General features: G+C 38.1%; 1 protein-coding gene across 3 annotated transcripts in view; it reads left to right on the forward strand.

Annotated features, from left to right (window-relative positions):
• Positions 1-12709, forward strand: part of CLEC1A (C-type lectin domain family 1, member A) — a 29371-nt gene extending 16662 nt beyond the window's left edge. For 2 of the 3 annotated variants that reach the window (XM_011953009.1, XM_011953013.1), the window contains 4 exons: positions 342-518; positions 6094-6245; positions 8287-8405; positions 10756-12709. In XM_011953009.1, coding sequence (XP_011808399.1) covers positions 342-518; positions 6094-6245; positions 8287-8405; positions 10756-10960 — 653 coding nt within the window. In that variant the 3' untranslated portion in view covers positions 10961-12709. The remainder of the gene's footprint in view (positions 1-341; positions 519-6093; positions 6246-8286; positions 8406-10755) is intronic. The other variant, XM_011953023.1, reaches the window with a different exon arrangement.
• The last annotated feature ends 2555 nt before the right edge of the window (positions 12710-15264 follow it).

Consider the following 15264-nt stretch of genomic DNA (forward strand, 5'->3'; position numbering starts at 1 on the left):
TCAGTTTTCCTGGTATGTTCCTGAGGTGGTTCCTGGAGGAAAAGTTCACAGTGTGAGTCTCCTCACGCTGTTCTGTTGTCCAAGTGGGAGCTCCACCTTAGCCCTCTTAGCTGCCATTTTCTCCCCATGACTTCACATTTTTAGACAGACTTAAAGAAATTAATTCGCCCAAGGTGATACAACTTTTCATATATGTACTAGAGTCCAAACTTGAATATAGGCAATATGAGATCTCAGAGCCTGAGATACTAAAAAATACACTGTTTGTCTTCCGCATAGGCAGAAAATGGAAATAAAACATAGAAATAAGCTGTCCAGTCTGACTTGGTCATTTGGGTTAGTTTTTCAGTACTACCAGCTCTCCAATACTGGTCAAGACACCATTTCTCAAATGGAAGAAAGATTAGGAAATATGTCCCGAGAGTTGCAATCTCTTCAAGTCCAGAACATAAAGCTTGCAGGAAGTCTGCAGCATGTGGCTGAAAAACTCTGTCGTGAGCTCTATAACAAAGCTGGAGGTAAGTGTGTCCTGGTCACTCTGTCCCCATGTTATCTGGCAACAGAGAGATGGATGTCCCGCCGGTGAAAGTGAGAGTCAAGTATTATTTAACTAGAGGTCTGGCAAACTGAAAAAGGGTTTGGGCTTCCAGATCATGATCAGTTGTTGGCATCCTGTGATTCACATGTGTCTGTGATACCATATATCAAGGGACTCTTCAAATGCAGACATTTTAAAACAATACAAACAATTACCTAAGAATAACCAAAATAAGACTACAAGTAAGGAAAATACAGGGTTATGTCTCAATTTACCTCAGCAAATGTTCTTACAAATTCTTTCCTAGTAAGAAGTAAGCAAACTCATAACTGTAGTTCTCAAATCTTAAAAATCATACAGGGACTAGTCCAAAAATGCAGATAACCTGAATCAAACTCAAGTTATTTTAATTCAGGATAACTTGGCTGAGTATCAGAAATATGTAGCTTATTAAGGACCACAGATGATGACAGTGCCAGTGGTAGGTGAACCACCATTGATAAATTTGCTGCTGGAGAAGTCTAGGAGCATCGCTTCAGTGTGAGTGTGTGTATGTGTTCCTATACTATTCTTTTCAAGTTTTGTGATAATCCACTTTATTCAAGTCAGCTCTCTCTTCTGCTCTCTTTATCATGCTTACTTAGGAAATGGCATACATGTTCAGGTTTCCACTTTTTATTTCTTTTTTAGGAACTCTGAAGGAGGGCAGAGTCTCCTCATCTGCTATATACACACCACTTCCCACCTGAAACAGACATCCTGATTGTGTGGCTACCTAGGAAAAAATATTAATAGGCACAGTTTTACTTCTCTAAGTGATTCTTTCCTACATGACTAATGACCTCAATGGTCATAATGTCCTTATTTACTAATTTTTCTTCTTCCATTTTTTTTGGGTGGGGGGAGACGGAGTCTCACTCTGTTGCCTAGGCTGGAAGGCAGTGACACGATCTCAGCTTGCTTGCAACTTCCTCCTCCCAGGTTCAAGCAATTCTCCTGCCTCAGCCTCCTAAGTAGCTGGGACTACAGGTGTGCACCCCCACACCCAGCTAAAGTTCTTTTGTATTTTTAGTAGAGATGGGTTTTCACTGTGTTGGGCAGGCTGGTCTTGAACTCCCAACCTCAGGTGTTCCCCCTGCCCCGGCCTCCCAAAGTGCTGGGATTATAAGCGTGAACTACCCCGCCTGGCGCTTATTTACGAATTTTCCAACAAAGCCCAGTGTGCATACTTTTCTTTGTTGTTTGCCATATCTTCAAAAAGATAATCCACTACTCGTCAGGCTGAGGCTGGAAGATTGAGCTGAGGAGATCAAGACCAGCCCAGGCAACACAGTAAGATGCTATCTCAGAAATTATTTTTATTTTTATTTACTTATTTATTATTTATTTTTAAAGTCAGAGTCTCACTCTGTCACCTAGGCTGGAGTGCAGTGGTGTGATCTCGGCTCACTGCAGCCTCCATCTCCTGGGTTCAAGCGATTCTCATATCTCCTCCTGGGCAGCTGGGATTACAGGTGTGCACCACCACATCTGGCTAATTTTTGTACTTTTTTAGTAGAGATGGGGTTTCTCCATGTTGCCCAGGCTGGTATTGAACTCTGGCCTCAAGTGATCTGCCCACCTCAGCCTCCCAAAGCACTGGGATTACAGGCATGAGCCACTGCACCTGGCCAAAAAAAATTTTTTTTAAGGTAACCGAGATTTTCCTAACACAAATGGTCTTTCAAATTTTTATTTAGGTATATAAAAACAAGTAAAAAGAGGAAGCTATGCAAATAAGTCATATTTAATATAAATATAAAATCTAAACGCAAATATATTAAAGTTTCTTCTCATATAAAATTCTTACATACTTTTGGTTAGATGTCAGTTCTCAGTTTTAATCTGCTACTTTTTATTTCTTACCCTCATCTTACCCATTATCCATCCATCCATCCACCCACTGAAGTGATATTTATCCATTTAGTTAGTACTACTACCAGTACGGTGGGACTATTTACTGAATGCCTACTGATGCATATCTGACAAAACACACAGGATGTCTACTCTCATGGACCACTTACTCTAGTGGGGTGGTAGAAGTAAGTATATTGAAAAACATAAAATAAGATGACTCATGTCTTTGTCTGTTTGTGTTGCTATAAAGGAGTACCTGAGCCTGGGTAATTTATCCAGAAAAGAGTTTTATTTGATTAATGATTCTGCAGGCTGTACAAGAAGCGTGGTGCCCGCATCTGCTTCTTCTGAGAGCCTCAGGCAGCTTCCACACGTGGGAGAAAGTGCAGCAGGTAACAGGACAAGAGTCCAGGAGGCAAGAGATTGGAGAGGGATGTGCCAGGCTCTTTTTAACAATCAGTTCTCCTGGGACTAATAGAGCGAGAACTCACCAAGCTGTTCATAAGGGATCTGCTCCCCTGTCCGAGACACCTCCCATTAGGACCCACCTCCAACACTAGGGATCAAATTCCAACATGAGATTTGGAGGGGACAAATGTTCAAACTGTATCAACCAGCATTTCCAAGTTTTCCCCCAACGTTCCCTATTTTAGTACTAAAAGTCCCACATCCTGGGAAACTCTAGGTCCCAGGTATACAATAATGATTGGCCAGCCTAAATATAATGTATGAGAGATTAATCAATCCTATGAGAAATGAAGGTAAACAAGGCAAGAGGGATAAGAAATTCAAGGGTAGTATGTTGCTACTTTAAATAGAAAGGTCATAAATCCTTAATTAAGATGATTATACAGTAGCAAAGACTTGTAAAGTTGAGGGAGTTAGCCATGTAACATAGATAAATAACAAGCTGTATAGGTAAACCAGGAAACACAAGAGCCTTAAAACATGAATGTATCTGCATATTCAAGGAATAATAAGGAGCCCATGTGGTTGGAGTGGGAGACTAACAGAAGGCTAGGTAGAGATCATATACAACATTAGGTGCCTTTGCGAGAGATTTGGCTACTATTTTGAGCAGATGAGGATGAATTGTGGGGTCTTGAGCAGAGCAAATACATGATCTGGCATAAGTTTTTAAAGGCTTAATCTACAATTATGTTAAAATTAGACTGAAAGAGGAAAGAATAGCAACAGAGAAATCAGATAAGAGATGGCTATTACTAAAATCCAGGAGAAATATGATGGTTCTTCTAACTAGGATATTGTTTGTGGGAATGAGTGCATGATGGGACACAAATGGATGTGTGAGAAATGAAAGATTCAAAAACAGCTCTAGAATTTGGGGGCAAAACAGCTAGAAGCATAGAGATGTGATTGAGTGAAAGGAGGAAGAATTCTCTGGCTACAAGGGGAAAATTAGAAACCAGGAATGCTGTTTGGGGAGCTAGATATATGAGGAAAAAATTCTGGGCCAGACATGTAAACAGACTTACATTCCTTTTGTCCAAAACACAGCAAAAATGAAGGGGAAATGGAGAGAGAAAGGACTGTAAGAAAAAAAAGACGATTAGCCTTTTTTTTTGGATGACATATTTTCATGTATTTATGAAATGGAATGTCCTTCCTGGGGTTTTTGGCCTTGCTAATATGACCATTATTGTTTATTGATCCTAAATATCTGTAAACATTTATTGCACTATATCATATACAAAAATGGTAATTTATAGGTAAAGAGAGTTCATAGAAAGTGTACATGTTCCGTTTAGAAATTAGTTGATATTTTATTTTTCTTAGGTGTATATGCCATGGACAAAACATTTGAGAACAGGTCATTTTCAGTCCACCCATTTTTCTAGCCAAAAATATGCATTTTCTCCTTTAAAAATATATATTTTTGGGGAGAGCAGAGAGATGGGGAAAACAGGGTCTCACTCTGTTGTCCAGGCTGGAGTGGAGGGTATATGTATATGTATATCTATCTATATCTAGGTCTATACCTATATCTATATGTATACACAGAGAAATGAATTTCTTCTGACCTGTATTCCATTTTCCTCCTCCAATGGTTGAAGTAATAGTATATTAAGTATTTAGTTAGTTGAAGTTAAGGAGGTAAAGCGGTTTCTCTATCTCTGTCTCTTTAGTTACATCGTATCACTACCTATTTCACATAAGGCTCTCAGTCCTTTAGTCTCTCACCTTTTGATCTAATTGTCCCTTGCTTCCTCTTAAACATTCATTGAAAATTTCTCTATTAATTCCCATACAAGTATGGGACTTGTTTTTACACAGAGCACATAGAGGGTCACTTATATCTGAAGATCGAAGGTATTTAAGAAAACATTGTACGTGAGATGGGAATGAGGTATTAATGCACTGTACTAAAATTGCAGTTACATAGTTTTTATTTACTAAATCCAGAGCAGAATGAACCAGGATTCTCCTTGCTGAGTCCAATTGCTGCTTCATAATCTTTTTCAGCACAGCACTCCAAGCACGTATTACCCATCTAAGTTCTCGTAACACCAGGGACCACAGTTGAAACTGACCTTTATTAAATGCTTTTTATGCGTAAGTCTCTGCACAAACTGGACTCTGGTTTTTACGTATTTAATCTTTACAGTAATCCTTTTAGGTAAGTATCATTCCCATTCTTGTTCTGTGTTTTAGGAAGTTTGAGGCTCGCTGCATTTTTGCTTGAGTCTCTCCAGGTTGTTACATTTCTCCTGGTAGAATTCCGAAGCAAGCAGACCTGTCTGAGAGAGTGCAAAAACCATTGACCTCCACAGCAGGTTCTTCATAACATGATAAAGATATCTTTCTAAGTTATTTATTTATTTAAATTTTGTTTTACTTCATGAAGTATTTCAAATTTACAAGAAGATTAAACGATAATATAATACCTACCTGTGTATTAGCTACTGAGATTTTAACATGTTAACTAGGTCGCTTTTAAAATAAAGAAATTGTTATGGATATGACTTGAGTTCTCATCCCACTACAAACCCTCAGGAGACTGGATTAGATTCCTAACTAAATGACCCAAGGTCATGTATCCACATAGGGTTAAAACTATAGCGCTCAGGGCTTGGCTGCTATATTTGCGATCCCTACCCATACTTCTCTGGCCTGGATGCCCAATTTAATTTGCGACACATGGAGATTCAGCATTCTAACTTCATGCTTGCCTCAGTATTTTTTACCTTAAAGACTCCACATCATATCGGTATATACCGTATTTTTTAAAACTTATTTTACTATTATGTAAGATAATTTTGAGAACATTATAGAAACTTTACTTCCTGAACACAATGCGGCTGGAGTTTCTGTACATTTCAACTGCTTTGTGAAATTGAATATTCTCTTCACGTGCTGAATTTCACAGGCAAATGGCAAGAAAGTTCCAATCATTTATTACTAGATTCCACATAAACAATTAGTGTCTGTTTTAATTTCTACAACATACTCACGACCAGTTATAATTCCTGGCATTTAGTAGGTATCCAGTAAACATTGTAGTTATCATTGCCTGGGCAATTAATTAAATATTGAAGAGGAGTTAATTCTTTCTTAGGACATCAAATATTATGTAATTTCAAGAGAGGAGCAAGGCAGACTCATACAGAAAATAACAATAAAATTGGTTTCTTTCCAAGCGCACAGGTGCAGCCCTTGTACTGAACAATGGAAGTGGCATGGAGACAAATGCTACCAGTTCTATAAAGACAGCAAAAGTTGGGAGGACTGTAAATATTTCTGCCTTAGTGAGAACTCTACCATGCTGAAGATAAACAAACAAGAAGACCTGGTAAGATTCTGAGGCTTTTCTCAAAAAGAGGCCTTAAAAGAGTTAAGCAAGAAGATTCTAAGGATCAAGAACATCGGTCCACAGTTTTTCACACTTGTTTCAATCAGGGCCTGAGTCTTATTCCTATTGCTTTGAATGGTCCCCTGAACTAGCTAGAAGGAGTTGTGTTCTCCACAAATACCCCTTAGAAAGATGAGCAATATCACTTTAAACTCCCCTCTCAGGGAGCAAAGGTAGAATGTCCTAACTTCTTCCTGTTTTGGTTTGGGTAGAAAAGGAAGAATATTGATGCAATGTCAGAAAGTGGCAAAGCTTTTAAGTGGAAAATATTTAACTAAATTATTACCATAACCTGCAAATACATATTTTGCTTTCCAGAAGTTTACAGTCTAGGATAGACTGGTCAAGGCAAATGTGACAATAAAACTACAAATTGACATATATTGAGTTAGTACCTGCAATTAAAGTACACAATTAAAATATGATTATTCCACTTTCTCTCATATTTATTATTGCCTTTGAATTGAAGTTCTCAAATAGTATGGCTATTGCTTATTTATCATTGCTTCTCTAGAATTTGGCAGAGATTTTTCTTGATGAAGAGTAGGTTATCAACAAAGGGTTATTTAATTGAATTAAATTCTCAGCTCACTATACAAATTCTTAACATCATTCTAGTTACTTCTTAATTTCTACCTACTTCCTGAAATCTGTGATGAAAGAATCTGTGTAATTTCTCTCAGCTACTAAGACAATATTTTATGACCCTTTCTCGATGGCTTAATTTAGGCATAAAGTGAGACAATTTCTTTGACTAAGACAGTGTGCCCTAGCATTAAACCCTCCTAATTTTTCTTATTCTCTTTGATTCCTCTGCCTCCAGCATACACTGCAAACTCAGGTATAAAATTGAACTATATTATGTCAGGTGGTAGGACATTTTCTTGTTAAATCTATGTAGTTATTTTCTATATGAACTTCATATATTTGTATATATTTAAATCCTTTTCATATGATTTGCTTTCAAAACTTTTAATTTGAAGGGATCCCGCCATTTAATTAGAATAAAGATTTTCAACTACAGTTATTTTCACATGTTCACTCTATGACTATTGCTTGCTAATAGCTTCATATACATTTGCAGTAATCTCTCATTAAATCGGTATATTTTATTAATTATCTGAGGGGTTATGGATGTAACAATGAAACAAAGTGTATGGCCTTGAGAAACTCATTGTATAAATGGATAATTATAATAAATATTTAGATAATGTCTATGTTAAAATATTAGGAGTACACCGAGCCTGGGAGGTTGAGGGTGCAGTGAGCCATGATCGTGCCAGTGTACTCCAGCCTGGGCGACAGAGTGAGACCCTGTCCCCACCAATTCTCCAAAAATATGTATTAGGAGTGCAGAGTGAGACTAGATAGAAGGAAGCAAATCACTTTTTAAATGTAAAAATATGTTAAATATGGATATTGGGAAAAGAATTACCATGTATAGGAGTATACACATGTATGCACATAAATATTTATAAATAGAAATTTAAAAATTTCTTTCTCCCCTTCCTAGTCTAAGACATAAATCATCCTTGCAAATTTTTCTTTTAGTTTTTTTCTTCCTTTCCCAGGCATTTATAAAGGTTGCTACCTCGTTCCTGCACTTTTCTCTTCATATTCTTCCCTGTCCCAGAATCATTCCGCATCTCTTTATTAGTCTTTCCCTCATATTTTTATATCAACATTCATGTTAATTCTGTGCCTTAAAAGCCATGTGTCAGGAATAAATCTGGGTTGATGTGATTTCTGCTTTCAGAATATCAATATGTGTTCCATATTTACTAAGACAAAATGAGTTATTAAACCCGGACAAATTTCTGACAGGCCTCAGCATAGATGCTTTTTCTCTTAAGCATGTGAGCATCTATGTGAAGCAGGACTGGTGTGTGCTTTGAGAAAAGTGTTGGCTGGCCCATGCATGTCTGTGCATGTGTGTAATCATGCCTCCAAAGCTAAAGCTTTTCTTGTGTGCTTTCCACAGGACTTTGCCCTGTCTCAGAGCTACTCTGAGTTTTTCTACTCTTATTGGACAGGGCTTTTGCGCCCTGACAGTGGCAAGGCCTGGCTGTGGATGGATGGAACCCCTTTCGCTTCTGAACTGTAAGCCTTCAAGATATTTTATGGGAAAGGCATTTAACAAAGATATTTTGCTTGAGTGACAGGGTTCAAGAATTTGGTCCATCAAGTATTACTCAAACTTCTGCTTTGTACTGGATACTGTGTTTGCAGGAGGATGACTGAAGATATTTGAACCGTAGTGCATCCTCATTTTGTTGTGTGTGTGTGTGTGTGTTTTGTTTGTTTGTTTGTTTTTTGAGATAGGGTCTTGCTCTGCTGCACGGGCTGGAGTGCAGTGGTGCAATCTCTGCTCACTGAAATCTCTGCCTCCCAGGCTGAAGCTCTCCTCTCACCTCAGCCTCCTGGGTAGCTCAGACTATGGGCGTGCACCACTACATCCAGCTAATTTTTTGTATTTTTTGGAAAGTTGGGTTTATGCTGTGTTGCCCAGTCTTGTTTAGAACTCCTGGACTCAAGTGATTTGCCCTTCTTGGCCTCCCAAAGTGCTGGGATTACAAGCAGGAGCCACCACACCCGGCCAGTGCTTGCTTTTGAACTGCTTATAAGCCAGTGAGGGAGACGGATACATAGCATTAGTGAAATATCAGGGTAGTTCTCTTGCTGCTGTTCAGAAGTTTGTGTCTGGGACATACTGTGGATGAGAGAAGGGAGAGACAGAGAGAGAGATCTTTATGGGCGAATAAACAGAAGCCTAAGAGTCCAGGCTGTAATGGCGGTTGCCTAAAATCACACAACTTGTCAGTACCCAGAGACAGGATAAGATTTCTTGGCTTTCTGTGCATTAGTAAAATAGGGAACACATCTTTTAAAAATGCAGTCTCTGAGAAAAGATTTGCTGAAAATGTAAGGTGTAATATAAAACACTAGTCGTATATATGCCGTGAGCATTTAGATAGGAGTACACATGGTATCTGTGTTAGCCTATTTTTGCATCAGCATAAATGAATGCCTGAGGCTGGATAGTTTATAAAGAAAGGAGGTTTAATTGGTTCACAATTCTGCAGGCTGTACAAGCATCCGCTTGGCTTCTGAGGAGGCTTCAGGGAGCATTACTCATGGCAGAAGGCAAAGCAAGAGCTGGCATGTCCAATGGCTAGACAGAACACAAAAGAGAGGGGGCTGGGAGGAGGTTCCAGGCCCTTTTAAACCACCAGATCTTGCATCAACTAACTGAGTGAGAACTCACTTATCACCAAGAAGAGGGCACCTAGCCATTCATAAGGGATCCACCCCGATGACCCAAACACCTCCCGCCAGGCCCCACCTCCAACACTGGGAATGATATTTCAACTAAGATTTGGAAAGAACAAACATCCAAACCATATCAGTATCCTTTGAAACAGGAAATTGTAATTTCTCTATCAAAACATATCACATTTAAAGCCATATTTGAACAGACATCCTTCTTCCCTATATACAATATATCATTTATTCTCCCAGGAGACAGGTTATATTTGATGTAATCATTTGTATTTTACAGTTAAGTAAACTGAGTTACAGAGAAGGTAGATAACTTTTTAAGTGGCAGAGAAACTATATAAATTTGGAGGAGAACACGTAGCTTCACTTTAGTTAGAAATGATTTTTGCTGTTTTGGGTGACCTGCTGTTTCTTTTTTTCCCCCCCTTTAATAATTTATTTATTTATGTATTTCTTTATTTTTATTATATTTTATGTTCTAGGGTACATGTGCACAACATGCAGGTTTGTTTCATACGTATACATGTGCCATGTTGGTGTGCTGCACCCATTAACCCTCATTTACATTAGGTATATTTCCTAATGTTACCCCTCCCCTCTCCCCCCACCCCACAACAGGCCCCAGTGTGTGATGTTCCCCTTCCTGTATCCAAGTGATCTCATTGTTCAATTCCCACCTATGAGTGAGAACATGTGGTGTTTGGTTTTCTGTTCTTGCGATAGTTTGCTGAGAATGATGGTTTCCAGCTGCATCCATGTGCCTACAAAGGACACGAACTCATCCTTTTTTATGGCTGCATAGTATTCCATGGTGTATATGTGCCACATTTTCTTAATCCAGTCTGTCACTGATGGACATTTGGGTTGGTTCCAAGTCTTTGCTATTGTGAATAGTGCAGCAATAAACATACATGTGCATGTGTCTTTATAGCAGAATGATTTATAATCCTTTGGGTATATACCCAGTAATGGGATGGCTGGTGACCTACTGTGTCTAAGAATGAGTGTGGAAACTTAGGGGCTGAAGAGAAAGAGGCACATGACCCCATTTTCCCAGTAAACTGATTCTGGTATCTAGACTATAATTTTATCACCGTAGGAAGAATGGGTATTTAATATTTTATTTTAGAAATAAACTGTGATTAAATTTACTTTTTCTTCATTTTTTAAGGTTCCATATTATCATAGATGTCACCAGCCCAAGAAGCAGAGACTGTGTGGCCATCCTTAATGGGATGATCTTCTCAAAGGACTGCCAAGAATTGAAGCGATGTGTCTGTGAGAGGAGAGCGGGAATGGTGAAGACAGAGAGCCTCCATTTCCCCCCTGAAACATTAGGCGAAGGTGACTGGTTCTCCCTCTGCAACTACAAATAGCAGAGTGAGCCAGGCAATGCCAATGCAAGGGCTACTTGAGACATCGGGAAACGGAACATAATCAGGAAACACTCTCTCTCTGAGTAGTACAAAATGGGTTCACGTGTTTCCTGTTCAGGATCAGCAGCATTTCTGAGCTTGAGTTTATGCACATATTTGAAAGTCACAAGAAGTCTTATTTACATGCCACCAACCAACCTCAGAAACCCATAATGTCATCTACCTTCTTGGCTTAGAGATAACTTTTAGCTTTCTTTCTTCTCAATGTCTAATATCACCTCCCTGTTTCCATGTCTTCCTTACACTTGGTGGAATGAGAAACTTTTTGAAGTAGAGGAAATACATCGAAGTAACATCCTTTTCCCTGACAGTCAAGCAGTCCCTCAGAAATTAGCAGTCACTCCCCAGATTATACCACCAAATACACAAGGCATTCTTTTTGTTTGTTTCAGTTCACACTAGTCCCTTCCCAATCTATCAGTAAAGACCCCATCTGCCTTGTCTATGCCCTGTTTCCCAACAGGGATGTCTCTTGATATGAGAATCTCAATGCCTTATAAACATTCCTTCCTGTGTCCATTAAGACTCTGATAATTGTCTCCCTTCCATAGGAATTTCTCCCAGGAAAGAAATATATCCCCATCTCAGTTTCATATCAGAACTACTGTCCCCGATATTCCCTTCAGAGAGATTAAACACTAGAAAAAAGTCAGCCTCTTCATCTGCACCTGTAATAGTTTCAGTTCCTATTTTCTTCCATTGACCCATATTTATACCTTTCAGGTACTGACGATTTAATAATAATAAATGTAAATACTGTGAAGTGTGTGTGATTTTACAATGGACTTGTGATTTGTGGGAAAATTCAGCATGGAAATGCTTTTCAGAATATGATGGCAATCATTATTTAATCGTGCCTTACTGAGAGTTTTTGGGGAATTTACAAGAGTATGGATAACACGATTATTTGGAGAAAATAAGATGTCTTTGAAATACATGTTGTCTTCAAGAGAACAGTTTTAACATTTTCCTAAAATGAAATATTTTGAGGCAAGCTTATGGCATCAACACATGGTTGATGAGGAAGCTGAGTTGCATTAGTGCACACAGTTTCCAGTCAGGTCGTGGGAAATGAACAGAGACAGTGACATCTTTGTAGCTGCTCCTTTGTGAGGCACTTCTTTCTTGAGATGACTCCATGCACAGATATAACAGGGATCGTTGGGAGTGACACCATCACAGCCACCAAGTTTATTGGTTTATTGATAGATCAATTCTGAGGGTTTAATGCTAGAAAGGATAACATTATAAATCTTTGTTTTTCAACAGTGGCAACTGAGGTGCTTCAGTTTTGTTTTTCATAAACATCCATCTCATGGTAAAATGACGTAGAGTAGCAATAATATGATAGGAAGAACACATTGGTGCTCACTTTCATAAATTTCATTTTGTTAGATTGTCACTTAGCAAAGACGATTGCAGATTCTTCCTCGAGAACTTTCCTTTCAATTTTCTGTTGATTTCCTTAAAATTTTCTTCAGGGTTAAGCAAGTTCTGTTGATATATTGTGTCATGAAAAGAAAACTGTATTTGTGGTTAGAAAATGAAGACTTTAGATCTCTTATTCTGATTTACTTATTAGGCAAGTCACTTTACTTCATGAAGCCTATTTCACTGCATATGAAGTAGAAATAGTTATAATTTCCTCATAATGTTACTGTTAGCTGAAATGAAGTAAATGTGAAATCAGTTTCATAGTGTGAACTTCAATATAAAATGTAAGGGAAGTGAAGAACATACTTTTAAAAGGATCTAGTGATTTATTTTTAAATATGGGGGACACACACACATGCATAAGCAATGTTAAAAAGAAAAAAGAAAACTTCAGCTGAATTAAATTTAAAAGAGTTTAATTGAGCAATGAAGCATTCACAAATCGGGTAGCCTCCAGAGCCAGAGTAGACTCAGAGGCTCCAGAGCAGCCATGTGGTGGAAGAAGACTTATGGGCAGAGAAAGGAAAACGTAGTAAAGAAAACGGAAGTGACGTACAGAAAAAGCTGGATTGGTTACAGCTCGGAGTTTGCCTTATTTGAACACAGTTCAAACAGTTGGCTACCTTTGATTGCCCAAAACACATTGATTGGCACAAGTGTAGGCTAGGGTCTGTTTACACCTCAACTTGTTATAGTTGACATTATGTACAGAGAATCCTTTAGGCTAAACTTACAATACATAAGAAGGCGGTGTTAGGCTAAACTTGTTTTATTAATAACAACCAACTTCTTTGGAAATTTGTATTTATGAACAAATTGTAGAAGGGCACCTACTTTGGGGAGCTAAGGATTTTACTACCAAATATTTTTGATGATGAGTGTAGATTTTCAATGGAAGTAGTTCATATTAATAGGTACATAACAAGAAGTGAGAAGTAAGTCTGCAGTTAAGCAATTGTTATGTAAGCCTTGTTGCTACAGAAGGAAAATATGACTGATAGGAGGAAGTCAAATGATTTTGTGGACTAAGCTGTAAAATAGAGACATGCACTCATTGAAGTTTTGACTCCTAGCATCCCATATTGCTGCAGTCTAGCTCAGGGATGGATGACAAGCATCTCTTTAAGTGCCATTGATGTGAAGAGTCTAGCTGCCTGCGGAGTGAGTGGTGAATGGTATGTCATTCCAAATCTGGGACTAAGGGGTAGTGTCACTTTACATTGTGAGGAGGAAAAAATAACATACATTTGACATACTTCAGCTCCTTCCCTGAGCTTATTCTTCTTCGTCTTTCCCCTTAATCCCTTTGTCTTTATAGCAAAACTCACAATATTGATCACAGTGTGAACAAACATTTCAAAACAACAGAAAAAGTGTATAGCATAACATTCTCACTACACACTTTTGAAAAATCGATATTAAGAATAGGAAATAATGATAAAGTGAATTTTAAAATCTGATTTGCTAAGAACAATATCCAGTTGAGCATCAGAGAGGGGCACTGTATGAACTGGTTTTTCTGGATGAGGAGACTTTTTTCTCTCTAGGTTCTTGTTTATGTAATTCTGAAGAAATTGCAGGAACAGTCAAACGAGGAGCCCAGCCTTTCCTGGTAGAGCTGAGATCCCCGGGTACACAATAAGCTCTTTCTTTTCCTGAGGATATTGAACCTGCGCTCAGGATTTATCAACAGGAAACAGGCCATGAGCCCTGTAACAGCAGGAAGTGTGAGAAGGGTAATGGGGAGCTTTTATTTTAAGGATGCAAACACATTATGAACAAGGTAGAAAGTCTAGTAGGTTGTCTCAGGGCCAGCTTTAATATGTGGGAGTCAACTCCTCTGTAGAGAGATTCTTACAGTATTTGAAGATTACAAACAGCAGGATCCTCTGATTTAAAGTCTGCATGACTTTTGTACACGCTTCATTATATGAATAGATATTTAGGCTCGAATAATATCTACTATTATTCTACCAATATTATTATATATATATGTATATATATATTATACATTTAATGTACTTTAACCAAACATGTAACAAAAGCTTTTTTACATTTGCAAGACAGTTTTATTTTTAGTTTTCTTTTCGTTTGTTTAAGGCTAACTTAGAACTCAATGAAAGAGATCTAAGATGCCTAATTCATTGTTGGTGGGACTAGGATCTAAGACTAGCATACTCAGTGTTGTATTTGAAAAGCCTTGGTATCCTGGACCAACAGCAACCTGCAGAGAAGAATCCCCCAACTACAGCATCTGTGTGGAAAGCAGCATTGTTGCTGAGGAGATCTGTAGGAGCTGAAGTCAGCTGCGCTATAGATAAATTCTAATTTGAAAATACTGCATCATACACTATGGGATGACATCAGTTGAAGAATGTTTGCCTTTTGCTTTATTGTACTTTTTAAAGAATGATCATAAATGCTTCATATCCTTTCTCTAAACGTAGTTCCATGACAATGCTTTGAAGAATCTTTAAGGCAAACAGTCTTTGCTAGTAAATTCTGCTATTGTTTCTCCTTTATTCCAGGTTATTACATTCAGCTGCCAACTGTCAGCTGTAAAAACCCAACACAGGAGACAATATATGCTGTGCTTTCTCTGCTATTCTCCTTTTTCAGGTTCGGCAGAAAATTAGAGAAAAATCTCTTTTACTTAAACTCCCACATTTAAACTCTAGGTCAAGGTAAATAAACAAAAACATGCTCTTCTCATCCTTACACAACCTTACCCATTGTAAAAGGACATTTAGCTAAGAGGATATTTAATTTCATTTAAATGATTTCCAGTGACTCAGAGAATTAGGTTTTAC

Source organism: Colobus angolensis, unplaced genomic scaffold, assembly GCF_000951035.1.
Source record: "Colobus angolensis palliatus isolate OR3802 unplaced genomic scaffold, Cang.pa_1.0 Scaffold11, whole genome shotgun sequence".
Classification (NCBI taxonomy): domain Eukaryota; kingdom Metazoa; phylum Chordata; class Mammalia; order Primates; family Cercopithecidae; genus Colobus; species Colobus angolensis.